Source organism: Cydia fagiglandana, chromosome 13 (genome assembly GCF_963556715.1).
Source record: "Cydia fagiglandana chromosome 13, ilCydFagi1.1, whole genome shotgun sequence".
Classification (NCBI taxonomy): domain Eukaryota; kingdom Metazoa; phylum Arthropoda; class Insecta; order Lepidoptera; family Tortricidae; genus Cydia; species Cydia fagiglandana.
This window is the reverse complement of record NC_085944.1, coordinates 8,574,203-8,600,558: the sequence shown is the minus strand read 5'-3', so window position 1 is coordinate 8,600,558 and position 26,356 is coordinate 8,574,203. Positions and strand designations below refer to the sequence as shown.

Genomic DNA, 26,356 nt, shown 5'->3' with positions numbered 1-26,356 from the left:
CCGATTGCTAATAGATTAATTAGATTATAAATAGTAAATACTTAAATAGGCCAATCGAACTATCATTTTAGTATCCGGGATATAAAAAACAAAGCTTTGGCAACGCTGGAGGCATCCAATCAGTGGCGGATTTGCAGTCTTTGCCGCCCTGGGTCCCAGGCCCTGTAGCCGCCCATTTCTCAGCACCCATCATATTGACTACATTTTGAGTTAAGTATTTCTTGTTATCGTCGGGTGACAAGCAAAAGTCACTAACTAACATCATTGAAATTATTGGACAATAAACCGTGTTACGAGTGTAATAAAGTGCATTGTTACTTTAATTTTTTGATAGTACTTCACCCGACGTTATCATCAAACCGTACTTCAAAGAATTTTTTGTCACAATTTGCCGGCCCCAAAAGACTTGCCGCCTTAGACCCGGGCCTACTTGGCCTTAGAGCAAATCCGCTACTGCCCCCGATGCACATGTGCGTTCACCGTCATACAAGTTTATTCCTAGACCACGCCCCCTGGCAGTGAATGCGTTAAATCGTACATTGGTAATCGTTGATTACAAATCAAGTAAATAAGCCCACAGGGTAGCTACACGCTCTATACTTATCGCCGATGTATAGAGCGCATAGTACTTATTTAGTTATCACTATCAGCCAAAGACGTTGTGCAAATCCCACTATAGCTATATTTTCATTATGTTATCTATTGGATACTATTTCGATTACGGTGTACAATCAAGGAATAATTTTATCCGTCAGCGACGTTTTATTCTGTTTAGGTGCATGCTTGACTTTGTCGGTCACTTTTTAGTGAAAAAAAAAAAAACGTCGCTAATGGATAAAATCACTAGCCAAATTGAGCCCAATTGTTCTTGAAAAAAAATAGTAAATTGAATTTCTGGATAATTATAAATAATTAATATTCCGTTTTTGCACCTACACGTAATAACTAAATATAAAATGACTCTCACAGACAAAATGTAAAGGTTGACAAGTAATTAGGCCAACAGCTATCAATTACTTAATAATTTTCTTTTAGGTTTGAGAGGGGTTCCATTCGAAGAAGAAAATTATATGGTGGATACAGTAATTCAATAGCAATAGCAGTTTGAATGGTTAGTAATCATCAAATGAGTGTTTCAAAGCAAAAATCAAATATTGGTGAGGATATTTTATTCCATAATACAGCATAAGACAAACCGGAATGTCACATTTCGCATTTTCAATATTTTTTGATTCTCATATCATATCATAAAAATAAAAAAAGACTATTCACCACACGAGCCACAGTGTATCCTTGGATATTAGGTTTTAACAATTTCTTCTAAATTATTATAAAAATGCTAAGTTATAATTAATTGTGTAAGAGCTGAAGATTCTGAGCACTGTTTCCCTGTAGGTAGAAACACTTCTCAAAATGACACCATGTTTATCTAATACATACATATACCTAAGTTACAAGAATAATCTCGGTTCGCCGTGAGATAACTGTAAATGCAGACTCCTCACGACTGGCCGCCATCAACCGTCGTTCGGAACTATCGTAATGGAAATACATAACAGCTTACTCTACCTCATTAACTCCAAAAAATAAACTATCATCATACAATAAGTCGTTCAAATAAGTGGAATATGCACAAAACTGGTGACACCACCATACAATTGAGGAGCACGTGAAAAATTGTTATAGTAAAAAGTCAAAGCGATGTGAACAGGCTACCGGCGGGCCTGAGTCCCGCCCGCCTCCCCGGTCCGATTGAATCAAAGTCAGCAGGTATGAAGTAACTTTAAATACTTTATTACGACAACTTAATCAACATTATAGTACACATACAAAACATGTTATACTGTGATTCGTTTTATCACGTGTTAGCTACATACCTATCCACATCACGATGCGCGACACAAAAGTGTCGCATCTTCTCGTTTACTGATAATTATTAATTATAAACAAAATTGTATTTTTGCATAAACTTTACACGCTATATTTTGTTCAACGTCGTCAGGGATCGAACAATCAGCGCGGGCGAGAGAGATAACGTCCCGCGCACGATGCGAGCTCGGTCGCGAGCCGACGACGTATCAGTAAGTAATACATTTATGATTCCGCACATAATACATCGTATTTATAGCAAATAAAGTTAAGATATCTTAAACCATAGTCTCTTTCAGTGTTGTGTGTGTGGGGCACGTTAGCGGCTGGCGTTCTTGAGCTGGTTGGAGAGCCAGTCGAGCCCCTCGTAGAGCCCGTCGCCCGACGTGGCGCACGTGGCCTGGATGTACCAGTTGCGGTTGCGCAGCGAGTGCAGCCCCAGCTTGTCTGTGATCTCGGCCGCGTTCATCGCGTTCGGCAGGTCCTACAACACCCAACGAACAAGTGCTAACAAACATCAACACGACAACTCACTTGGAATTCTTCTAAACTCACCACTGCGTCTATTAAATATGACACGGTATTTTTGTTCAAATGTTCTAAAGATTTTCTCTATATTTTATATAAAAATAATCACAATTGCAATTTTGAGCTGTCAAAATATTAAACATTTTAATTTATTTTAATGTCTGATTCCTGCCTACTCAAATCAATTTTATAGGTTTCAGTACATTGAAGTGATTGTTTGTAAAACCAGCACCTTATATGTCGTTTTATGTGCTAGTTTAGTGGATATAATTTACTCTACAATTAAAGACATCTTCGAAGCTTAGAAAATATCCTATATTCATTTTATATTTTGCAAAAACTATGTCTAGGTTAGACGAAAGTGTTATTCTATGGAACTAGCTAACTATGTAAACAAACCGCCATATTGAAATTGTCTCTGAATGATGAATTTACTAGTGAGTTTTGTTTACATAGTTAGCAAGTTCGATAGAATGACACTTTACATCAGGAATACGCGTTATAATCCTTCTGGTTTAATTGGATCACATAGTAAAATAGAAAAGGTTAATTACCTGTTTGTTAGCGAAGATCAGCAGCACTGCATCCCGCAGTTCGTCTTCACTCAACATCCGCATGAGCTCCTCGCGGGCCTCGCCGATACGCTCCCGATCATTACTGTCTACTACGAAGATGAGACCCTGAAATCAACGAGAATTCGGTCAAAACATGATGTGTCGTAAGCGTAAAATGGGGCGAGATGGCACACTGTGTAGGGAGTAAAACTAGCAACAAGCGCCATTATCATAGCTGCAGATACCAGAACTTCCACTTGGATAGAAGGCGTTAAACCCCCCTTCCCCTCCCCTGCACTTCACCCCCCTAGGAGATGGATTCTGGAATAAAAATAATCCCAATTTCTTTTCCAGGTTATAAACTATCAACAAAAAATTGATTACAGATGGTCAAGCAAATCTTGTCAGTAGAAAAAGGCGAGAAATTCAAATTTTCTATGAGACGATATCCCTTCGCGCATACATTTTTCAAATTTGCCGCCCTTTCCTACTGACAAGATCTGCTTGACCAACTTATAGTTACAATTTTTTGATTATTTTTTAAAGTTATCAAATTTATCCAAATCCGTTTAGCTATTTTTGAGGGATACTTAAATATCGGAATTTTCTTATTGAATAGAAAATGCAACTTCAAAACATCGCCTTCCACGCTCCTAACATTACCAATGATTTTGGCACGCTTTAAGACATATAATTTCATATCAAGAACGTGACCCGATAATCATTATAAACGTCTCGGAATTAAAGATAATGAAACAACGCTATACGTGTGAAAGCGATAACGATAGTATTTAATTCTTTCTTGTAATTATATGTTATTTCATTTTTAGATGGGGTTTCATTGTCTGTATACATATGATGTATTAAAAATAAATAAAAATAAATGAATTTGTTTTTATTTATTTTTAATACATCATAAGTATAAGAACATGTTATCAAAAAAATGTTTCTTTTTCTTAAAAACTCCAAACCATTGTTAAAACTGGCTTTCTCTTTGTGACTACGATATAGAGTTCTTCTGTTCAGAGTAAATGTGGTTATTAACATGCCCCATTGATTAATAACAATGACTATGCTTGTTTTGTTTCAAACACCGGGAAGTAACTCTCATGCGCAATAACCTACAATTAATAATATCTATATCATACGTTTTTTATATGACTAAGGGCCTCTCGCACCATAACCACGATTTGTTGCGTGTTCCATTTTCGAAAACTTGGCTGTGACGCGGAACAATCATTTCATGACACGGCAGCCATGCCATGCGCCATAGAATATGATGACACTCCTCCCGTGTCATACGCCACACGTAAAAAACATTGATGACACGGCAGGTGTGCCATCAGCCCCGAATCGGTTAAACCGAAAATAATTCAGTTGCATTACAACATTCCTATGTTTCCAACACGTATTTCACATCCAGTGTGGATGGAATTTCTAAATAAGAAATTGTTGTTAACTTTCAACACCACTGCCTACTGGGCATCCATAGTATAAAAAACCGGTCAAGTGCGAGTCGGACTCGCGTTCCAAGGGTTCCGTACATCACTCAATTTTTAACAATGTATTTTTTATATGAGAAACGCGAGTGAATTGCCTTTAAAAAACCCGTAGGGGTCGGATCAAAAACTAAGTAATTAGTCCGACTCACGCTTGACTGCATATTTCTAATAGATTTTCCTGTCATCTATAGGTAAAGACCTATTTTATATATTTTTTTTTAAATTTTAGACCCAGTAGTTTCGGAGATAACGGGGGAAATGGTAATTTTTTCTAATTTTGTTAAATTACTTCTATATTAGTTATTCTAAAATTATAAAAAAAATATTTGAAATTCTCACAATGAGCTCTTTCATTTGATATGTAACACGATATAGTTTGAAAAACTTTATTTTTAAATTTTCTCATTTACCCCTTCAAAATGCCCTTATGTTTAAAATTCATTTGTTTACGTTACATGTCCGCCTTTGGGTCACAAACTTACATATGTGTACCAAATTTCACCTTAATTGGTCTAGTAGTTTCGAAGAAAATGGGCTGTGACAGACGGACAGACAGGCGCACAAGTGATCCTATAAGGGTTCCGTTTTTTTCCTTTTAAGGTACGGAACCCTAAAAAAAGGAACCTCGACACGAAAAGAAGAAGAATCAGAAATGTTTTATTTAAGATTATAAACTCTTCTGTGTGCCAAATTACATTCAAATCTATTCGGCCCTTTCTGTGTGAAGAGTAACATACAATCTCCCACATTATCATGTTTAATATAAGTTGGATAATCGATCACAAAAACAGCTACAGCTATGATGACAGTGAATGAGAGTAAAAACATATTATTGAGTACAAATAAAAGTGAATGATCCGTGGCGGATTTGCAGTCTTTGCCGCCCTACGCCCCAGGCCCTATAGCCGCCCCTTTCTCAGCACTAATCATATTGACTACATTTTGAGTTATTTCTTGTTGTAATGCAGCAAATTTTGCCACCCCTAATATCTTGCCGGCTTGGGCCCAGGCCTACTGGACCTTAGGGCAAATCCACCACTGTGGATGATAGAGTAAATCGGTATCGTCTTGCGTTGTCCCATTCGTTTTTCGTCAAGTTCTTAAATTAGTCCTATTCTGCTTTCGTCACCCATTCTACATTCATCACAATCGTCGGTGGCTTTTAATGTAGAATGAGTGACAAAAGCAGAATAGGACTAATTTAAGAACTTGACGAAACACGAATGGGACGACCCAAGACGATACCAGTAAATCGTCAAATACTGGCCACTCTTTAATAACCAGAGCTCGGATAGGGTGAGCTATTTGCCTTATAATTTGACATGTCTTATGTCATATATAAGGCAAATAGCTCACCCTATCCGAGCTCTGTTAATAACTGGCAACCTTATACTAAAAATTAAATATATTCACCTATAAATAATTACACAGAATTCATTGTTAGTATAAGTATCATAACCTATGTTGGGCATGGGACATTGCACAGGAGGGCATAATCATCTGACCAATGGAATCTGTACCTACTATCTTTTTTGCTCACACTTAGACTGTAACAAGTTAGGTGTCATAACTAAATTAGTCCACAAGTTATATGATTTACCTCCATAATAATCAGTATAAAATAACAGTTTGCTTTACTAACCTGTGTGTTTTGGAAGTAATGCCTCCACAGTGGTCTGATTTTGTCTTGGCCGCCGACATCCCACACGGTGAAACTGATGTTTTTGTATTCTACAGTTTCCACATTGAATCCTGAAATTTTTGAATGCAAAGTTGGTAAAAAGTAATAAACAGAATGTGTAGTTTATTATAATTGTTGCTTTTGATATTAATCCTTATCTTTTGGTGAGTAAGAGTTTGAGGAGACCTTTTTCTTGAAAGATACCACCAGATTCCTAATTTAATTTAAGAATTGCTTAAACCTAAAAGATGAGAATAAACACATTTATAATTTTTGTGCATGTGTCCCATACCACAATGGGTGTTGCTAGTATCAAAGAGTGTGTAGACGGATTGTGGACGGATTAAATTATGTAGCCCTGCCAGATGGTGTTAATATTTATATTTAACAAGTAACACATATCAGTGAAAGAATAATGATAAAAGTCAAATGGTGTTCTAACAGTTTTAACTGTGTCGAAAGATGGCAGTAAATGTGCTGTGGCTGCATAATTTACCATGACAGTAACTCTCTATTTCAAATTCTCTTTGCTAGTATGCTACAATAGCCAATTTGGAATGTGTGTCAAGATGATATTTTCAAAACATTGTCAGACCGGGATACTTTTTAGTGTTTTTATGAAAAAACTCTCAATAAAAACTTCAAATTTATTTGCTCACAGGTATAGTCATCTATTGTTTTTGTAATTGAATAACATGAAAGTTGAAGTCATACATAACCATGGAATAAGTAATAGTATGACCATACAGAAAAGAAACTTTCTACAAAACCAAAGTTTGACACCGATTCAGGGACAAATCATGCTGTCCCTTTTTAATGTATAGCAGTAACCCGTTCGGCTATTAAGGGTTAGGCAAACAGAGCCAAGAATGCCCAAAAGGATCAGTGTCACCCCCTATCAAAACAGAGTAAAAGAGAAAACAAAAGTGAAATGTACTGTCTCTGTGTGAAATGACCAAAACAATTTAATGACACAAATCATAGTAATCAAGTATAAGGGGCTGAGTTGGAACTATGTGGCAATAATTTTAGTACTACCTATGTGGCAATTTCACTTGAAGAAATCAAATTAGTAATTATACTCATAATTAGTATGTCAGAAACACAGCAGCTATCCAGCATCGTTAATAATATATTGCAACATTTGAACATAAAACTAACTGATCCAAACCTAGATAGATGTCACAAGTTATGTCCATTAAGTAGGTTAATTACATCTACACATCCTGGTTCACATGCATATGATTATTAGCATATTAAATATTTAGAACATACCTAAACAGAAAAACACAAAATATGAAGCTAATTTCTAATAACTAATGCAAGAAACAAATTGAGGTTATCAGTCAACATATGTTGAAGAAGCAAATTGTTTATAACTATTGTATACATACTCACCAATAGTTGGGATTGTTGTAACAATTTCGCCTAATTTCAGTTTGTACAGGATTGTGGTTTTACCAGCGGCGTCGAGACCGACCATCAATATTCTCATTTCCTTTTTGCCAAATAGGCCTTTAAATAAATTTGCAAACATATTCCCCATTTTTCAGCCTTGTATGTATTCTGTAAGAGAAAGTAATAATGAGTAAAAAGTGAACCTCTGTGAGTCATCCGTTCATAAGTCTACACGTTAATCAATGATAATGACATGGCAAGTTGCTGGATTCCCACATAGAAATACAGACTAATTCTATGATAAAACACTTTGTTTTCCTCTACTGAATACTGTAACATAAAAAACATATTGCGTTTTATTGAAAATGACCTTCGGGAGAGCGTCAGCCCTTAAACTTCTAACAATGATTGACTAGCCAACACCGTTGTAGGAGCTGCGGTCACCACCCTCGGGTTGTAGCGTCGTCACAAAATCACTATTATTGTTCACTGATTATAAATTGATATTTGAAACACTTATAGAGGTCAAAACTAAGAAGTACTTACGTTTCCACACCAAAATACCTTCACTAACGAGAAAAAAACGCTATACTTAAAATGAAATCTCAGAAATCCGCTGGATGTCAAAATGGCGGCGAACGTGGAAGTTATTCGTGCTTATGCCACGTATCGTAGAAAGTGGCCAGGAGCAATAACGTTTTTAACGAAAACGATATTATGGTTTTCGTTTTATTAATAACTAATTCGTAACTAAACGCGATAAATATGTTGTTGTATTACATATAAAATAACTTTGATGCAAGCAAGGGTCACTATAGTGTATACACGGCTTAAGATAGAAACTGTAGCGGTATTTTGATTAGCTTGAATAGCTCACAATGGCTCAAACTCGCCACAGTGTTGTCATATGCTAAAGTCTCTCCAATTTGATGATTAATTATACTCTGATACAGCCACATTGTCAGTAGAAAAAGGTGACAAAATTAAAAAAATGTACGCACGAGGGGTTGATTTTTCCATGAAAATATGAATTTCGCGCCTTTTTTCTACTGGCGGATATAGCTTGATAGACTTTAGAACGTTTAGATCAAATTATGGTTTCTGCGCTGGCAATCCTGAGCGGAAACGGAATTGAGACTGTTTATTGACAGTAATGACATTGACATTGACAGCAGCGAAAGTTGAACCGGATTGCGATGTGCGACCGCCATATCGAGTTATGAACACATTTATAAAATAAAAAGTTATAAATAAAATAAGTAAATTCATTGAAATTTACAACCTTTAAAACAACGCGTGTTTCTTCTTAATAATAGTTAATATGGAACTTCAGACCTGGCTCTCTCAGCCTCCAAAATATACAACTTTCAGAATAAACAAAACACGAGAATATGATATCAAAACTTTTGAAAATTACTTGGAAGACGTAAGTTTTGCCGATAATTTGAATTAAACTGTATTTTTATTGTTGAAACTAACCAGAAGGTTTATTTCAGCAACGTGAAAGCTTAAAATTAGCATCAATACCGAAGTTCTACTGCCTCTATCCGGACTGTTTGGTTGTGGAACAGTGGCTAACCGACGTTCAGCCAAGTGGTAACCTTGAGGTGATAGTAGACGCGCTGTGCGCCGTGGCTGTACTGAGGGGAGCTCATGTGTTTGCTCCGGGAGTAATGGGGCTTCCACCAGGTTAGAGCTTGTTATAGTTTTTGTAATATTTGACTACTATCATTGTTGTACATTCTGGATCCACGTTTACAATGAAATATTTTTTGCATTAATATTTAACTATGATATTCTGATAGTGAAAAGATTTCATCAAAACTTAGACGTTTTTTTTAATCTCTAAGGCAGTGTTCTTCAAACTGTGGGTCGCAACCCCATGAGGGGTCGCGAAGCCTCTGCCAGCCTTAAACAATACATAAGCGAAACAATTTGTTCATACTAAGGGGGTTGTGTCGACCGAAAAATACCCAAGATATAAAAACGAAATGTAAAACAAAACTAACTTAATAAAAACCAGTTAAAACAATAAATATTTATATAAAGCAACTCTAGAATGCAAAACAAGAATCTAACCTGAATCAAGCCAGGGACAGAAAAGACTGGCAATTCTAGGGGAGGAAAACATGTATATAGATTAAGTTTACTATGTCAGAAATAAAGGCTATATCGTCGCCGTAGAGCGAAAAGTCACCAAATCGTTCATTGGTCATTTTTGAGTTATGAGGGTTTAAAGAAAAAATAATTAAAAAATTTTTTACTGAAATTATCTTAAGATGAAATTGTGGTTTTATATGTGTTTATTCATTGGAAACTGCTATTCTTTGGACTCAAAATGGATTTATATTATTCACACTAACGATTTAGGAGCTATAGGCGATAATTAATTTTTGCCCTTAAATATTACACCTTAATTATGACTTAGTGATTTTTTGAACGAAGTTATTGATTTTTTGCCCACATTTTAGTGCGTCTAGATTTAACTAAGTAAAGTTAGTCGTATTATGACTGCTATGATAAAGTGAAAATACGTGTTAGTTAAAAACTACTTACTATAATATGTTTTTGGATTCTGCTTAATTTAAGGATCAAATGAAATCACGTCATTTAAAATTCTGCGAACACTTTATTAAAATAAAATTAACACCAAATCAAATTAAAATGGACTACAAATCAAATAAAGTTGACCTACAAATCTAATTAAAAAGACTGAACACAGCAGATGCTGGAGCTGACTCATACAAATATTTCTCCTGAAATAAGTCCTCAATCTCCAATGTCTATGTTGCAGTGTTGGCCAAACGTTAATTGCAATTGACCATTAACCAGTACAAATTGAACCGTATACGGTAACGGACGGTTACAGTTGACGGTTCAATTTGTACTAGTTAATTCTCAAGAATATTCAATTGCATTAACGTTTCGGCCAACACTGCTATGTTGATTCTTTGTCTTCCAGGGTAGCTAAAACATTCTGAAATAGATGCAACTAATTAGTTACTAAGCCAATTTGCGGTTAAGTTGGATAAGTTACGTTTAAGGGATGATCACGTTAGAACGAGGGCTTAACGAGTCCAGGCCGTTAACAATGCGCACTGAAGAAAATACCACCCTATTACAATCGCATGTCGTCGGCCTGGACCGTTCCCGGCCCGGACACAGCACGTTACCGTTCTAGCGTGAGTTAAACCAGTTTTAAACCAGTACGGTTACCATCAGTTTTTCACTGACATGAACGCCGTCGAGAACGTAATTTACTATCTATACATCCCGTTTGCACTAATATGCGAGTGCGAGCGAGATGTATAGAAAGTAAATTACGTTCTCGACGGCGTTTATGTCAGTGACAAACTGATGGAAACCGTATTGGACCTCATTTAGCATGATGCGTAATATCAAGTGGTGCATGACATGCTCTTATCTATGCGAAATGATTGTTCATTTATATATGTACATCACTTTAATGATTAATTGATTATGCACCTCAGACTCTCACCTTTATGTGTTTATTTTATTGTATGCTTCTTTAAAAATTAACAGCTAATATATTTATATATTATGTTTGCGTGCAAAGAGAGTTGAAACGCATGCTAGCATTACACAGCAGCACACAGCTTCTATACGGCTAAAATAGTCGAATTAAGAATAGTGCTTCCGTGGTACATAATGACAATGACATTATTTTTAATTAAAGTATAACTATAAAAAGTTTTCACCGTTTTTAGCACTATGACAAAATTCGGTAATCGGTTAGTGATATTGATGATAAAAACACAGGCTTGTTAAACACACAACACAATGCAGGCAACACCAAGTACGGTCACGAAATTTAATTTACAGTACATATGGTGCTACATTACCGTACTAGTGCGATAATAAGCACATTACGTAACTATGTCAAAAATTTGACGGGCCATATTATGTACTGTAAAACGTTATACGATACACGTGCGAAAAGGTAATTCGCAACTCGTGTCGATTTAAAACACTCCCTTCGGTCTTGTTTTAATTTATCGCCACTCGTTTCGCATTTCCTCTTTTCTGCACGTGTAGCGTAATGTACTATTCTTCCACACTTCGGACCTTTGTCACAGTGACAACCAATAATGAAGCCGCCAGAAATTTCATGTTGTTCTCACTGTGACAAGGTACGAAGTGTGGAAGGAATTAAATTTCGTGACCGTACAATCATCTTAAATACGGATTATTATATTTGAGTAAATAATTGAGTAAACATGTAATGGTTATTGTAGTATGTAAAAAAGCATTTTGTTATTAAGCACACACACCCACAAGCTTTAGTCATCAGTCATCACACCGATATAACAAAATTTTACTTGTTTCGTTCCACATAATCCTTTTGGCTTACCCCATACAAGTACTTCTAAACTTGAACCTATGAAATAGCATTTCATTTTATAAACAGTTTTTGATAAAAAAAAATACAATAAAATAACAAACTGACACCAAAAACACTTACCTCGTTATCCAAATCAGTGTTGGCCGAACGTTAATGCAATTGACCATTAAAAATTAACCATTGAAAAGGTTAATTGCCATTAGCCATTAACCATTGAAGGAAAATTAATTATCAATTGCATTGAACATCAATTTGCATTAATGTTAATTTATTACGAACCACTAACAATTAAAAAGAATTAATGGTTATTGCTTTACAAACCATTAAAAACTAAAACAATTTTTAATGAAAATTAAACATGTGATTGATAATTAACAATTAACAAGAATAAATATCGTAATTTTATAAAGACGTCCAAGGGATCAAAGGTCTAGTGCAGCGGTCGGCAACCTGCGGCCCGCGGGCCGCATGCGGCTCGTGAACCTAACACTTGCGGCCCGAGTGCCGCCTTGGCTATTTTGTATGTAATAGTGACAAACGACAATATCTCATAAAGTCATAAATATTAACAAAGTACGGCCCGCGTCACCATTTATTTTGTTTATTTTAATTATTTTAATTATTTTATTTATTTTATTTATTTTATTTATTTTATTCATTTTATTCATTTTATTTATTTTATTCATTTTATTCATTTTATTCATTTTATTTATTTTATTCATTTTATTCATTTTATTCATTTTATTCATTTTATTCATTTTATTCATTTTATTTATTTTATTTATTTTATTTATTTTATTTATTTTATTTATTTTATTTATTTTATTTATTTTATTTATTTTATTTATTTTATGAGCACCCATTATAACTAACAATAATGGGTGTATTCCCATTTGTACCCACGGGGAACATATAGGAAGGAAGGAACAGATGGAATAAGCGCTTCATATAAATGAATAAATCCCATTTGTCCCCGTTTCCCATTTGTTCCAACTCACATATGACAAGGACAAATAAAAATTCACCAATAATGAGGGTATTCTAATTTAATAGTTTCAAGCAACATTAACATTAATTATTAGTTTATGAAAAAAATATTTAATTCCATTAAACGTTAATGCAATTGAGAGTAATTCTAATTAATTTTTTGAAACTTTAATGCCATTAAATAGGCAATTAGATTGACAATCAATGTAATTAAACGTCTCAAGATTCAATTCTAACTAACTTTAATTAAATTGATGCGTAATGCAATTGATTAATTGCGGAATTAATGGTTAATGCAATTGATTAATTGTTAATTAGAATTAACCATTACGGCCAACACTGGGGTGTATTCCCATTTGTACCCACGGGGAACATATAGGAAGGAAGGAAGAGATGGAATAAGCGCTTCATATAAATGAATAAATCCCATTTGTCCCCGTTTCCCATTTGTTCCAACTCACATATGACAAGGACAAATAAAAATTCACCAATAATGAGGGTATTCTAATTTAATAGTTTCAAGCAACATTAACATTAATTATTAGTTTATGAAAAAAATATTTAATTCCATTAAACGTTAATGCAATTGAGAGTAATTCTAATTAATTTTTTGAAACTTTAATGCCATTAAATAGGCAATTAGATTGACAATCAATGTAATTAAACGTCTCAAGATTCAATTCTAACTAACTTTAATTAAATTGATGCGTAATGCAATTGATTAATTGCGGAATTAATGGTTAATGCAATTGATTAATTGTTAATTAGAATTAACCATTACGGCCAACACTGCTCTAAAGTAGCATGCTAAAAAGCGTGCTATTGAGTATGCTCAATACGAGCATGCTTATGAGCAGTTTACATTTGCTAGCAATAGGTATGCTAGTTTTAAGTTTGCTCCTGAATAAGCATGCTCAAAGCAAACACTCCAATACACATGCCATTTTATAGCGTGCTCTCTCGCTCTCTGTCGGTTCAAATAAAGCCATGGACAATCAAACAGCTATCCGTATGGAGCTGAATAAGATCATCCTTTTGCTGACGATGCAATGCATCCAGAAGCTTATATCAGCTCGACAAAAAAAGAAAAGAAATAGAAAGATTTGGGTCCGTGATTGGATATCTAGCAGACAGGACTTTGGAGCAAGTGCTCAGTTGCTTACAGAAATGCGAATAGAAGATGCTGCGGGTTATAAAAATTATTTGCGGATGCTACCGCATCAATTTGACTTTTTACTCTCTCAAGTTGAAAGCGCTATACAGAAACAAGATACTAGCATGATCAATAAGCAAACCTGTTCACACGCGCTAAAAGCACTCCCTCCTCCCCCCCTCCACCCGCGCTGCAGGTAGCATGACCAAAAATCGCACGACCGTTGATTTTTGAGCAAACTCAAAATGAGCATGCTCATTATTAGCTATGTTTCGACACACATACTACTAAGTAGCAATAGTAGCAATAGTGGCATGCTTTCGTGCTAGTAATCAGCATGTGTAACAGTAGCTTCACTGTCGGCTTATGCGCAACTACTTACTGGCAGGTCGACGCGGCGGAGGGAGTCGCAGCGGTCGGTATCGGTGCGGAGGACTGCGGTACTGGGCGAAAAGTCACCAACTTGCGAGCGAATTTCAATCAAACCACGTCGACGTACAGGTCGTACAGTACAGTCTTTATTGTAAAATTAATTAAATATGATTAATTATTGTATTATATATTTTTTTGTAGGGCAAAACTCATTAAAATTGTATAATTAATTATCGCTTTGGTTAAATGATATACATTGCCTTACAACTATGAATAAAAAATAACTAAATAGAGTTAGTTAATTTTCGCCTTCACACTTTTGACATACCAGGTATTCAAAAAGTAACTAAGTAAATTAAGTGACTTTTTGAATGAGGTTCTTCGTGGTTAAATAGTTTAGTAATACTTAGGGAAAAAATAACTAAAATGACTTAGGTACGCTCCTAAATAAGTTACAAGAAGTTTAAAAATGTATAACGGAATTAGGTATTTTTCGACTAAAATATTGAATCTCAAGTGAGTTTTTAGTTAGTTCTTTAATTTTGTAAAATTGATACTATGATCGCTATTGCTACCGCAATAAGACTGAAATTTGGAGAAAAAAAATGCGATTTTGATGACATTATTAAGTCAATTTTGGCCATTTTGTGATTTGGTGACTTTTCGCTCTACGGCGACGATATTATTATTATTATAAGGGGATTGTGTCATGAATAAGTTTGAAAAACATCACTCTTAGAAAAGTTGATAAGTTGATAACCAACTTGGACAAGGGGCACTCGAGAAGGTATTTCTAATATGGCCTTTGTTGCCTGACTTAAATTTTAAATAAATAAAATTAAATCCCTGATTTTGAACTGCCCATAATGATCTGATAAATTCACAGGTTGCAGTATCAATGATAAAGTTGACATCTACGGTGATATGGAGGGGAAATGTAAGAAAGGGCTGAAACTGGAGTATACTGGGCAAAAAGTTTTTGTCGGCACTGGCTTCTTAAAGATGCTTCGACATGAGTTATTCAATGATGGCATACCACCTAGGTAACCCTTTATTTACACAGGCAGCCCCTACACACACCCTGATACAGCACGGTTGTGAAATGCATCATAGCCATATATGTGTGTTTTAGTAAAGATATATTGTATACTTGTATGATAGGTCAGAGATTAATATCAATTGTTTATTTTCAGTGGAATTGCTATAGAAGTTGCTTTGCCCGCTTCAAGACTACCAGTTATCAACGAGTCTATATACCCCAAAGGAACGTTGGTGCTTCAAAACCTTCCGTCAATGGTCTGTGGCTGGGTGGTGAATGCACAGCCCAAAGAGCTCATCCTAGACATGTGTGCATCCCCTGGTAATAAGACTACACACTTAGCTGAAATGTGTAATAATGAAGTTAGTAGAATTAGATTTACGTATATTTAAGAAGAAAAGTATTATATGGAGTAACACATTTATAAAAGTAATATATTATTATTCAAATAGTGATTATACCAATCATAATCATATTCATCAGATTGTATTGACAGTCCACCCTAGTCTTGTAGGAGGGTTATTGCATTATTTATATGTTTATAGTTTTACAACTGATCAACTGACAATTTTTCATTACTAAAAAAATATTGTTGCTTATAGTTGTGACTAATTGTATGTTTGTTTTAGGCAACTATCATCGCAATAGATAAAACGCCTCAAAAAGTGGCTAGAATAAAGGAGAATTGTAAGAAACATGGAGTTACTTGTGTCACCGCTTATGCTTTTGACTCAACAAAATGCCATTCAGTAAATGGCACTACTGATGTCACCAAAGGTCCTCCTTTTAGTTCTAATGTTTTTGACAAGATTCTCCTTGATGGACCATGCAGCGGACTTGGACAAAGGCCTCAGCTAGTTAACAAAATGACAGACAAGATGCTGCAGTCATACAAATTTGTACAACGAAAGTTAATGGAGTCTGTGAGGGAAATTTCTACTTTTTGGGCATTACTAAGATACCTACCGCACACCATCCTTTGAGCGTCGGCGTCTTGTCAGCGCTATGGAAAATGGCTGCACAGTTGCGCCAACGTTGCGTCGAGCAGCAGCCTTATAGAGTAGACTAGACACCGACGCTCGGGAGACGCTGTGTGGGGTGGCCCTAAGACACATTGATAAGTAACATTGATTGTCAAAAGCAAAGTTGATGTTTGACTATTCAGGGACAACAAAACATGACACAGTACAGCGCCATCTATTTCGGCTGTCTAATATTACGACAGAAGCGATGGAATCCGACCAGATCAGTCCGCGTCCGCGAGCAGACGACCGGCTTGCGGCCACGAATTAATATCCTACTCCGTGCTTGCGGCCGTACAAATGCAAAATGGTTTAATGGGAATCGTACATAGTTTTTGACCCAATACGTTTTTATTCACTTTTTTTTGCAGGCAGTGAAGGTACTGAAAGTAGGAGGGGTTCTGGTATACAGCACATGCACAGTAACTGAAGAAGAGAATGAAGCCATGGTCGCATGGACGTTGAGGAAGTTCCCCTGTCTACAGCTTGTACCTGCGGAGCCCCTCCTTGGAGGCCCGGGGATGCCCTGCGCGGGTCTCGCGGATGCCCAAAGGTAAATTGATCATTGAAAAACTGGCCAAGTGGGAGATGTGGCCGAGTGGTGGTGGGTAGTAGTAATATAAAGAAATATATACCGTGATAATCCTTTATTGAACCCATGTAAAAATACATTAACGTAAATAAACGTTAGAAGGTATTTGACTTATAAACTAGAATAATGTGATTCAATAGTTATATTATTTGTCTTATGAACTAGTAAACTGTAATTTAATAATAATCGAGTTGAATGAGTTGAGTACTACCAATATAGGATGAAAAGTCGACGTCAAAGATAAGTTTACACTTTTGCACCTTACTCCTTTGTAATAAGGCGAAAAATGTAAACATATCTTTGACGTCGACTGTGCCGTACATTTTGTACCTAAGAGTATAAATGATGTAAGAAATCTTATTAAAAAACAATGGCATCACATTTATTTATGGCATTTAAAATCTAAAATAAACTCTTTACCTATAAAACTGTAATTAATCTCGATAATAGGTACATAAGATGGACCTTTGAACTATCTCATATAAATAATAACTTGACATTTGTACTCTATTGTACTCAAAATAAGGCTGCTTTTACGGAGCTCTGAGCATTACATGAATACTTTATATGATATGACATACTAATATAGTAATGTATCACATACTATCACATTAAACACAATCAGGTAAAAGATACCCCTTTTTATGACAATACTATCTTATCAACAACCGCCAAAGTGGTACATTTGCTTAAGAATGACACGTTTTTTTTTATTTATGGTAAACAATTATTGTTACAGAGCAATGCTACAAAGATTTGGACCTGAAGAAGACTGTTTACGGCCAGCTAAACATCCCATATATAAAGACACAATAGGATTCTTCATAGCAAAATTCATCAAAACAGAATAAATTACTATTCATAAATAAATTGTGTACATAATATAAATGGCTATAATTTCATAATAAATAATACCTAACAGGGATAAATAAATATTAATTGAATAATTACTTTCAATCTGTACAGTTAGCTCAGTTATAAAAATGCTGCTCTTAAGCCGACCACTGACTAACAGTCCGCCGGACGATATCGGCCGGTCAGTTGTTCGGAACTGTCAAATGTTTGTTCTAACTGACAGGCCGATATCGTCCGGCGGCCTGTTAGTCAGTTATTGGCTTAGGAAGTGCAAAATACAGATATCACTAGTCATAAGTCATAACCATATCACATTGTACAATAATCTTGGCAAGATAAACAGTTCTCGACTAAATGCACTATGCAAATACATAATAAACGGATTACATAATAGACTTTACATTACTATGCAGAACTATTGTCTAAAATTATAGAAATCAACCAACCATACCACCACACCAACCGCGACCATATCAAAAACAAATTAAGCTAGTACCTCCTTATACATTTAAATGAATCCCTGTGGATTAGTCACAGGGATTCAATGCGCACCCATAGATCAGCCTTCAGCAAAAAACCCCTCTTGTCAAATTTAATGGGATCCGTAGTCTTCGGGCATGTGGAAAACTTGAAGTTTTTCAGAAGCGAGACCATGGCCAGTTTTGCGGAATACATGGCGAATCGTAGACCTGTAAATAAAAATATTGAATGGTTTCTTCGTAGATCGAAGGTGCGAACGGTGATTTTCATTTGCACACGAGTCTGTTTTCTGTTATCAAGGTACGTTTGTGAACATTTATTTAGTAGATAGGTGGGTACAGTCGCCATCAGATATATTGGTGCGGGCGAGGTACTCAAAAATATCTGAACACGCACTCTAACGCCTTAACAATAGAGGCGTAATATTCAAATATTTTTGAGCACCTTGGCCGCTCCGATATATCTGAGTCTGAGAGAGATATATCTGGTGAATGTACCTACTTTACCAACTCCCCACTGGTTTATTATAACATTTATAACATAATTACTTAAATATTCATGACGAAAAAGTTTTGCTATATTCTAGACTTCTATTGAATTCTCAGATTCGCATTTGACCTGTTTGTTTCTATAATGTGAGGACAGTAGGTAAGTAGGTTAAAGTAGGTAGGGGTAGGTAGTAGGTATTATTTTGGTGATGATACTGATGATAGGATAGGTATAAGACGTACCTATGCAATTCCTCGGCCCAGCCCCAAAGGCGAGGAACAGGTGCGCCGGTCTATTCTTCTTCTCTTCCCCGATGAACCTCTCCGGTCTGAACTCCTCCGGTTGTGGGTAGATGTCAGCGTCCGTGTGGATCCCGTACACTGGTATGGCGACCACGTCTCCTACGTTGATTTCTACTGGTGTTCCGGGTAGCGTGTATTTCTTAGTGCAAACTCTGTCAACTCGGGCGACGGGTGGGAACAGTCTTAACGTTTCTGAAAAAAAAAACATATTTTTGTCAAGATAAATAAAGGTAGCAATTAAGTTCTGTTAACATAAACATGTCTTTTAGCACTTAGCAGACATTCATTAATTCCACACTAATTCAGAGATGTGTGTACCGGCTGAATAAATCTAAATATATAAATAAATTAATTAAATATTATAGGACAATTTTACACAGATAATTGCCTGAATAAGTTGTTATTCTAGTCGGCGTCATGTCAGCGACAGACAAGTGATCAAGTATGGTGACACAAATAGAGTTCGCTACAACCGGAATGCTAAATATATTCCAAAAATGCATGTTTCTTCCATATTCGACGACCGGTCTGGCCTAGTGGGTAGTGACCCTGCCTGCGGAGCCGATGGTCCTGGGTTCGAATCCCAGTAAGGGCATTTATTTGTGTGATGAACACTAATATTTGTTCCTGAGTCATGGGTGTTTTCTATGTATATATCTATATAAGTATGTATATCGTCGCCTAGCACCCATAGTACAAGCTTTGCTTAGTTTGAGGCTAGGTTGATCTGTGTAAGATGTCCCCAATATTTATTTATTTATATCACTGTGCTCAATCGATATACTAGATACAAAAATTTACACAATGTACCATAATTATTCTGATTGATTTCAACTGTCGACCTATAACTGTTTAACTGTTTATAAGATAGAACCCGCAGACAAACGGATTGGCGTAGCGTAGACGGACAGCAGAGAGCCTGCCACGTAATACGTTCGACATGTTAGTATTAACTCTCTGTCGCACTTGTAAATTCGTACGTACCTAAGTGTGACAGGGAGGCAACACGTCGAACGTGGTTCGCGGTAGGCCCTCAGTTTAGGTAAATCACTCACCCAATAAAAAGCCTTCTAAATAAGACAGCTGCGACAGCAGCTCGTAAGACATCTCCTTTCCCTCTGTATGTTCCGTGACATGAGCTCGAAGCTTTTCTTGGATGTCTGGCTTGGTAGCCAGCATGTGAATGGCGAATGAGAGTAATGTGCTGGACGTTTCGTAACCCGCTATGAGAAACAGGAGAGACTGCGCGTCGATCGTGTCGTCATCTAGCACTGTAAATATAAAAATAATATTTTAAATAATTTAACAAGGAGCGGTAATTTTACGATATTTATGATAGGTAAGAATTGATACCACTCTCAGTTGATTTCTATCGTCAATGCGCGAGCTATTAAATAATGTCAATATCAATAAGATAGCAGTGGCGGCGCGTCAAATATATCCATAGGCAAGCCGGGGCTAATTTGGCTTAGGTACATTATTTCCTTTACAACTCTGCTCAAACTTCCAAAGACAGGCAAGCCGGTGGGAATCGGATTTTATGGACGCGCCGCCACTGATAGGTAGGTACATTAACAGATTCTAAACTCAGAACACCATGCACTCTAGAAAACTTAAGTTCTTCCGAAAGAAGATCAAATGTAGTGCTAGGACAAATGCTCGTTTCGGGTCTCGCCAATCGTGGCGAGAAGCACCATCAGGTACTGGTGGTATACTTATACCTATATAATTATGGGATAACAAACCACCGTCATGAATCATGATTATCAAAAAGTTGAGTATTATATGTAGGTAAGTATTATAAAATATATAAACGAGGACCGAGTTTCAAATACATAACAGTAAAATAAAATTATGAAAGAGAAACTCCTATTGAAGTCAGCTTTGTTTAAAGCGTTGTCTTTATTATTTACTGGTCTTAGTAAGAAATAAGTTATATAATTGGTTGGTTCTCACATGTTCCTGATTTTGTGCCGTCCGCATCAATATTTTCTTTATTAGCTCCGTCTATGAGCAGCTGCAAGAAATCATTTCTCCTAAAAAAATGTTTCAGAAAAAAAATCATTATGATTATGAATGTTGAATTAAATGTACTGCGATTTCACCAGTCTGTGTATGTATGTTTGTCTTGTGTGTAGTAGTGTGAAAACTAAACGGTCGATTTTGACGACCACGACTAAAAAAAGGAATAGGTACAAAGTTTGACTATCATATCACAAGACAGACACACATCGAGTCAGGTTATTGCCCCAGTTATTAAATAGATGCATGCACCAATAGTAATGCGCAGGTAGGTCTTAGATGATAAGATAAAACTAGATATACGTATTTAAATAAACAAACATCCTTTGGAGCAAGTGCCGCAATTTATCAATGTTATAATAGGAACAAGGTAAAGTCACATGCATTAACATCTTGTCTAACGGAGGGCGTAAAAATATCGTATAATCTTTTTGTACGGTTCGCTGTACACGAGTTTATTGCAGGTGACTGTACTATATCTATATTATTCTATACCTACCAATAGATACTCATAAAAGAGTAGGAATAGAGATGATACTGATCTGAATACAACATATACTGCTAGAATGGATTATGTGGATATTATTTCGAAGGAGCATACTACATTCATGCTAAAGCGGTATCCAGAGTTAACTAGACATGCGTTTGCGACCGTTTCTTTTATATCATTAAAAAACCGAGCAAGTGCGAGTCGGACTCGCGCACGAAGGGTTCCGTACCATAATGCAAAAAAAAAAAACAAAAAAAAAACGGTCACCCATCCAAGTACCTACTGACCACTCCCGACGTTGCTTAACTTTGGTCAAAAATCACGTTTGTTGTATGGGAGCCCCATTTAAATCTTTATTTTATTCTGTTTTTAGTATTTGTTGTTATAGCGGCAACAGAAATACATCTGTGAAAATTTCAACTGTCTAGCTATCACGGTTCGTGAGATACAGCCTGGTGACAGACGGACGGACGGACAGCGAAGTCTTAGTAATAGGGTTCCGTTTTACCCTTTGAGTACGGAACCCTAAAAACAATTCCTACATCAATTATATTTTTTTCACTTACTTGTAATCTCCCGATCTCCTTTCTTTCTTAGCAGCTTTCAGTATTGTGACTAATTCCCTTGTACTCTCTTCGTTCATGAAAGATATATTGAAATACCTCAACATTTTGGGTGCAAATAATAGGAAAAAGAATATCATCACCCTCTTAGACTTAGACATATAGTTGAATCTTTCTGCAATCTGTAATTTATTAAATGTGATTGTAAAAAACCGGGCAAGTGCGAGTCGGATTCGCGCACGAAGGGTTCCGTACCATAATGCAAAAAAAAAAACAAAAAAAAGCAAAAAAAAAAACGGTCACCCATCCAAGTACTGACCCCTCCCGACGTTGCTTAACTTTGGTCAAAAATCACGTTTGTTGTATGGGAGCCCCATTTAAATCTTTATTTTATTCTGTTTTCAGTATTTGTTGTTATAGCGGCAACAGAAATACATCATCTGTGAAAATATCAACTGTCTAGCTATCACGGTTCGTGAGATACAGCCTGGTGACAGACGGACGGACGGACGGACGGACGGACGGACGGACAGCGAAGTCTTAGTAATAGGGTCCCGTTTTAGCCTTTGGGTACGGAACCCTAAAAAAATGGTTGCCCGTAGGCAGCCATTTAGGGGTGACACCCGACCGTGAACATCAGTACCTAGTGCCACCTATAAAAATTCGTAAAATCATGTAAAATGAAAGCGATGGAGTAAATCCTGAGCTAATTAACATAAATTACAATTACTCTTTTTAAATATATTTAACAATTTGATTGAATTTTGGGGTGACACCCACAATTTCCGCACCGGGTGCCACCCATGCTAGCTACGCCACTGCCCGTAGGAAACTTTTTAAATGTAGGAATGGTACAGTCAGCGACATAATAGAAACTGACGGCCAAAGTGGGCAGATCGGTACACATCATTATTTTTTGGTAACAGTTAAATGTGCAGTTATTTAAGTTTTATTTTGTACTAACCTTTATAAAATTAGCATTTTCATCAGTCAAAGCATCGCATTTGATACCAAAGGCACATGCACCTATAACTTCCAGTGTGAAATGTCCCATAGTGTCCTTCATTTCAACATCCTGTTTGTCTAAAAGCAATACATAATCAGTGGGAATGTAGCGTAATTGGCATTGTTAATTGGCTAAATAGGAGGAGAAACAAAATTTCATAATACTGTTATAGCCTACAACTTATCTGCTTTGCCTAAAGGTTGACTGGTAGAGAATGCCTTATGGCATTAAGTTCGCCTTTTGTACAGTGTATTTCCTTATGTGCAATAAAGATTAAATAAATAAATAAATAGTAATAATACAAACTTTTATTTTTTCTGACCCTATCAAAATACAAATGTTAGCTAACTTACCATACTGCTTTAAAAACTGAACCATTTGTTCTGTGCACACCTCAATCAAAGGCAGCATATTCTTTAAGCGGGCAGAGCTGAATGCTGGGGTCAGTGTGCTGCGGACGCCTTTCCATTCGGAACCCTAGAATGATAATAGAACATTTAGTTGAGTATGTATAGTGTTTAAAGCGCTAAACATACCCATTTGTGTTTAAAGCGCTAAACATACCCAAGTTAATTCCAGCTAGCATAATGGGCCTGACTTTTCTTAGAATAAAATGCTAAAGTTTTTCAAACTATACTCTGTATCTTTAGGTATTTAAATAAAAGTAAACAAAATCTACCCTCAAATGGCTCCTTATACCAGTTGAGAGTAGATGAAAACATTATACGATCAAATAATGTAGGTTAAAGTCAGGTTGGTAACTGATCCAGGCGTTTTTCTAATTGGTTGGTTAACCAATAAATGTTATAACTACCCAAAAATATACAAATTGTTTGTTTACTTTTATTTAAATACCTAAAGATACAGACTATAGGCAAAGCAATACAAAACCCTTTTTACTCAACACTCAACTATTTTATAGACCAACAAAAAAATATATAAACCTTTAAATTAAGGAGAGATTGGCTTAAGTATCTTGGTTCTTTACTAGTTAAAGTATTTCTATCAACAAAATGTTCAAAATCTCTTATTGTGATTGCTTTGATCAGCTCTGGGTCCAACACATACAGACATGGTCTCCTTCCTTCAAATATACCTGGAACAAGGAACATGGTATTTAATTTAATCATTGTGTTCCTACCACACCACATTCATAGAAATATTTTGTATTCCAAATTCAGTTATGTACACAAATCTGCCTATGTGTAATTTGACTCGACTATCTCACTTATAATCAGATTTTACAATAATAACTACTGAATCATAGTTAACTTATCTATAAAAAAGTGTAATTATATTGAGCACCTAATTTACGGATTAAATGTTCAACTCACCTCCGTAAGGATTTCCTTTAAAAAAGTTGTAGATCTCATATTGGAATTCATGGAACGATTTTTTTGCCATCATCCGAGAGCCCAAGTTACCTACTACGGGATACGGCTTCATGAACTTGATCCCTTTTTGTTCAAAGAATTCAAATGTACTTGTGTAATACATGTACACACCAAAAATTAGAGTCAGAAATAAAATCAGTTTCCATTCTTCCATCACGAAGAATATTATTTGTTTAGTTCCACTGTTTATCTGCATGATTTAGCTGTAAACACTTGCACTGTGGATATAATTAAGCGTGCTTCGGCGTTGAGTCGGACCAAAAACTGAATCGAATCGCTGCAGTTGAAATAGGTATACGAAGAGATAACGTAATCGCTACATTAAAGAGCAAACACAACAAAACATCTAGACACGCGGCAGCGTGTCAAGCCAAGTTCAAGCAAAGGAACTGGCTAGCCAGCGCCGAGTGTAATATTACACGAACCACTTGGTGCCACTTTTGACCCTTCTATAACTCAAAACATCTTTGACGTAAACACATAAAACTACGTGTGTTTAATTATATCCATAAGGATATCTAGAAGCCCAAATTTCATGAAGCTAGCTCAAACGGTTATAAAGGTATGAAGGTCAAAAAGTCGTAAATTTTAAGACTGACTTGTATTGTATTGTATTGTAGCTCGGGCGATTTTCCGCAACTCGACGTCTTGCGCCTATTTTGCGTGATAGGGGGTGGGCTAGTCTTGCCAGCCCAGCTCCTCGAGGAATCCTATCAAACCTTTGATGTTGAGTAGGACCTCGGGGAGGTCACTCGGGGATCCGAGATGTTTTGCCCTGTATGGGGCCAATCCGCTGCATTCCAACACCACGTGAGAGGCTGTTTCTTCTTCCTCCATGCATCCACGGCATAGGGGACTGTCTGTGACACCTGTTATAAAAAGATGTTTGTTAAAAAGTCCATGACCTGTTATGACACTGGTTACCATACTCAGTCGAACCTTTCCTAGTTGAAGGAGCGCCCTTGTGAGCTTACCGTTCATGCTAGGCATGGCCTGTCTGCATCCAGTTTGGTTTAGCCAGTGTTCTGTGTGTAGTTTCCCTGTACGTGCCAGCAGCATTGAGCGTACCTTACTAAACGGTATCGGGAGGATCGGTTCCGGGCCTATCGCCCCCGCACCCGATCCTTGTCTGGCGAGCTCGTCCGCGGCGTCGTTACCTCGGGATCCACTGTGTCCTTTGATCCATTGTAAGGTGATCTTATTGTTCTGACATACCTCCATTAGTCGTTCGTGGCATTCGTGTATAAGTTTGGATGTGACTATATGGCTTTTTAGGGCCATTAAGACTGATCTGCTGTCGGAGAGTATGCGGATGGAGGATCCTACTACCTTCCTTGCAGTGATGGCAGCCGCCGCGTTAATGATGCCCATGCACTCAGCCTGGAATACCGAGTTATGGGCTCCTAGCGGAGTGGTGATTGACATGTTCAGGTCTTCTGAAAAGGTTCCAGAGCCTGATCCGCTGTCTGTTTTGGACCCATCAGTGAAGATTCTCAGCTCCCGGGGATTGAGTCCTTCGTAGTTGTCGTCCTCAAATAATTGTATTTTGTACCTTTTGTCAAAGATGGCTTGTTTGTGAATTCGATCCGTGCCCGCCATGAGCACTGGAAATTCGCTGTATACTTTTTCCAGGCATGCTGTGTGAAGAGCTCCTGTGGTGTTAGACCATATATTGAGGGTTCGTAACCCTACCGC

At 36.6% G+C, this 26,356-nt stretch overlaps 3 protein-coding genes across 4 annotated transcripts; 1 reads left to right on the top strand and 2 right to left on the bottom strand.

Moving 5' to 3' along the window:
- Positions 1-1,154: 1,154 nt before the first annotated feature.
- LOC134670187 (ADP-ribosylation factor 1) lies at positions 1,155-8,231 on the bottom strand. Of its 2 annotated transcripts, none has more exons than XM_063527884.1 (5): positions 8,079-8,231; positions 7,533-7,700; positions 6,096-6,205; positions 2,952-3,077; positions 1,155-2,353 (listed from the first exon to the last, which is right to left on the bottom strand). In XM_063527884.1, the coding sequence occupies exons 2-5, from the start codon at positions 7,678-7,680 to the stop codon at positions 2,189-2,191; spliced, it is 549 nt and encodes a 182-aa protein (XP_063383954.1). In that variant the 5' UTR covers positions 7,681-7,700; positions 8,079-8,231; the 3' UTR covers positions 1,155-2,188. The 2 variants fall into 2 exon arrangements, with proteins under 2 accessions (XP_063383954.1, XP_063383955.1); XM_063527885.1 differs by lacking the exon at positions 8,079-8,231 and adding an exon at positions 7,903-8,018.
- A 499-nt stretch (positions 8,232-8,730) lies between these two features.
- On the top strand, positions 8,731-17,913 carry LOC134670211 (tRNA (cytosine(72)-C(5))-methyltransferase NSUN6). The gene is made up of 7 exons (XM_063527929.1): positions 8,731-8,958; positions 9,029-9,221; positions 15,294-15,450; positions 15,601-15,808; positions 16,076-16,369; positions 16,840-17,021; positions 17,800-17,913. The coding sequence occupies exons 1-7, from the start codon at positions 8,854-8,856 to the stop codon at positions 17,909-17,911; spliced, it is 1,251 nt and encodes a 416-aa protein (XP_063383999.1). The 5' UTR covers positions 8,731-8,853; the 3' UTR covers positions 17,912-17,913.
- LOC134670203 (cytochrome P450 9e2-like) lies at positions 17,101-25,014 on the bottom strand. Its single transcript, XM_063527912.1, has 9 exons — positions 24,602-25,014; positions 24,212-24,363; positions 23,621-23,744; positions 23,226-23,344; positions 22,265-22,443; positions 21,143-21,222; positions 20,242-20,457; positions 19,127-19,378; positions 17,101-18,604 (listed from the first exon to the last, which is right to left on the bottom strand). The coding sequence occupies exons 1-9, from the start codon at positions 24,855-24,857 to the stop codon at positions 18,447-18,449; spliced, it is 1,536 nt and encodes a 511-aa protein (XP_063383982.1). The 5' UTR covers positions 24,858-25,014; the 3' UTR covers positions 17,101-18,446.
- Positions 25,015-26,356: the final 1,342 nt, after the last annotated feature.

Bases quoted from the DNA above. Each gene is read 5' to 3' on its own strand.
- LOC134670211 (XM_063527929.1), top strand. From the start codon at position 8,854: ATGGAACTTCAGACCTGGCTCTCTCAGCCTCCAAAATATACAACTTTC. The intron at 15,451-15,600 runs GTAACCCTTTAT...GTTTATTTTCAG, and splicing joins AATGATGGCATACCACCTAG to TGGAATTGCTATAGAAGTTG. The intron at 15,809-16,075 runs GTTAGTAGAATT...TGTTTGTTTTAG, and splicing joins CTGAAATGTGTAATAATGAA to GCAACTATCATCGCAATAGA.
- LOC134670203 (XM_063527912.1), bottom strand. From the start codon at position 24,857: ATGCAGATAAACAGTGGAACTAAACAAATAATATTCTTCGTGATGGAA. The intron at 22,444-23,225 runs GTTAGTACAAAA...AATAAATTACAG, and splicing joins AAAATGCTAATTTTATAAAG to ATTGCAGAAAGATTCAACTA. The intron at 19,379-20,241 runs GTGAGTGATTTA...TTTTTTTTTCAG, and splicing joins TTTAGAAGGCTTTTTATTGG to AAACGTTAAGACTGTTCCCA.
- LOC134670187 (XM_063527884.1), bottom strand. From the start codon at position 7,680: ATGGGGAATATGTTTGCAAATTTATTTAAAGGCCTATTTGGCAAAAAG. The intron at 3,078-6,095 runs GTTAGTAAAGCA...CGTTGATTTCAG, and splicing joins ATTACTTCCAAAACACACAG to GGTCTCATCTTCGTAGTAGA. The intron at 2,354-2,951 runs GTAATTAACCTT...TGGGTGTTGTAG, and splicing joins TGATCTTCGCTAACAAACAG to GACCTGCCGAACGCGATGAA.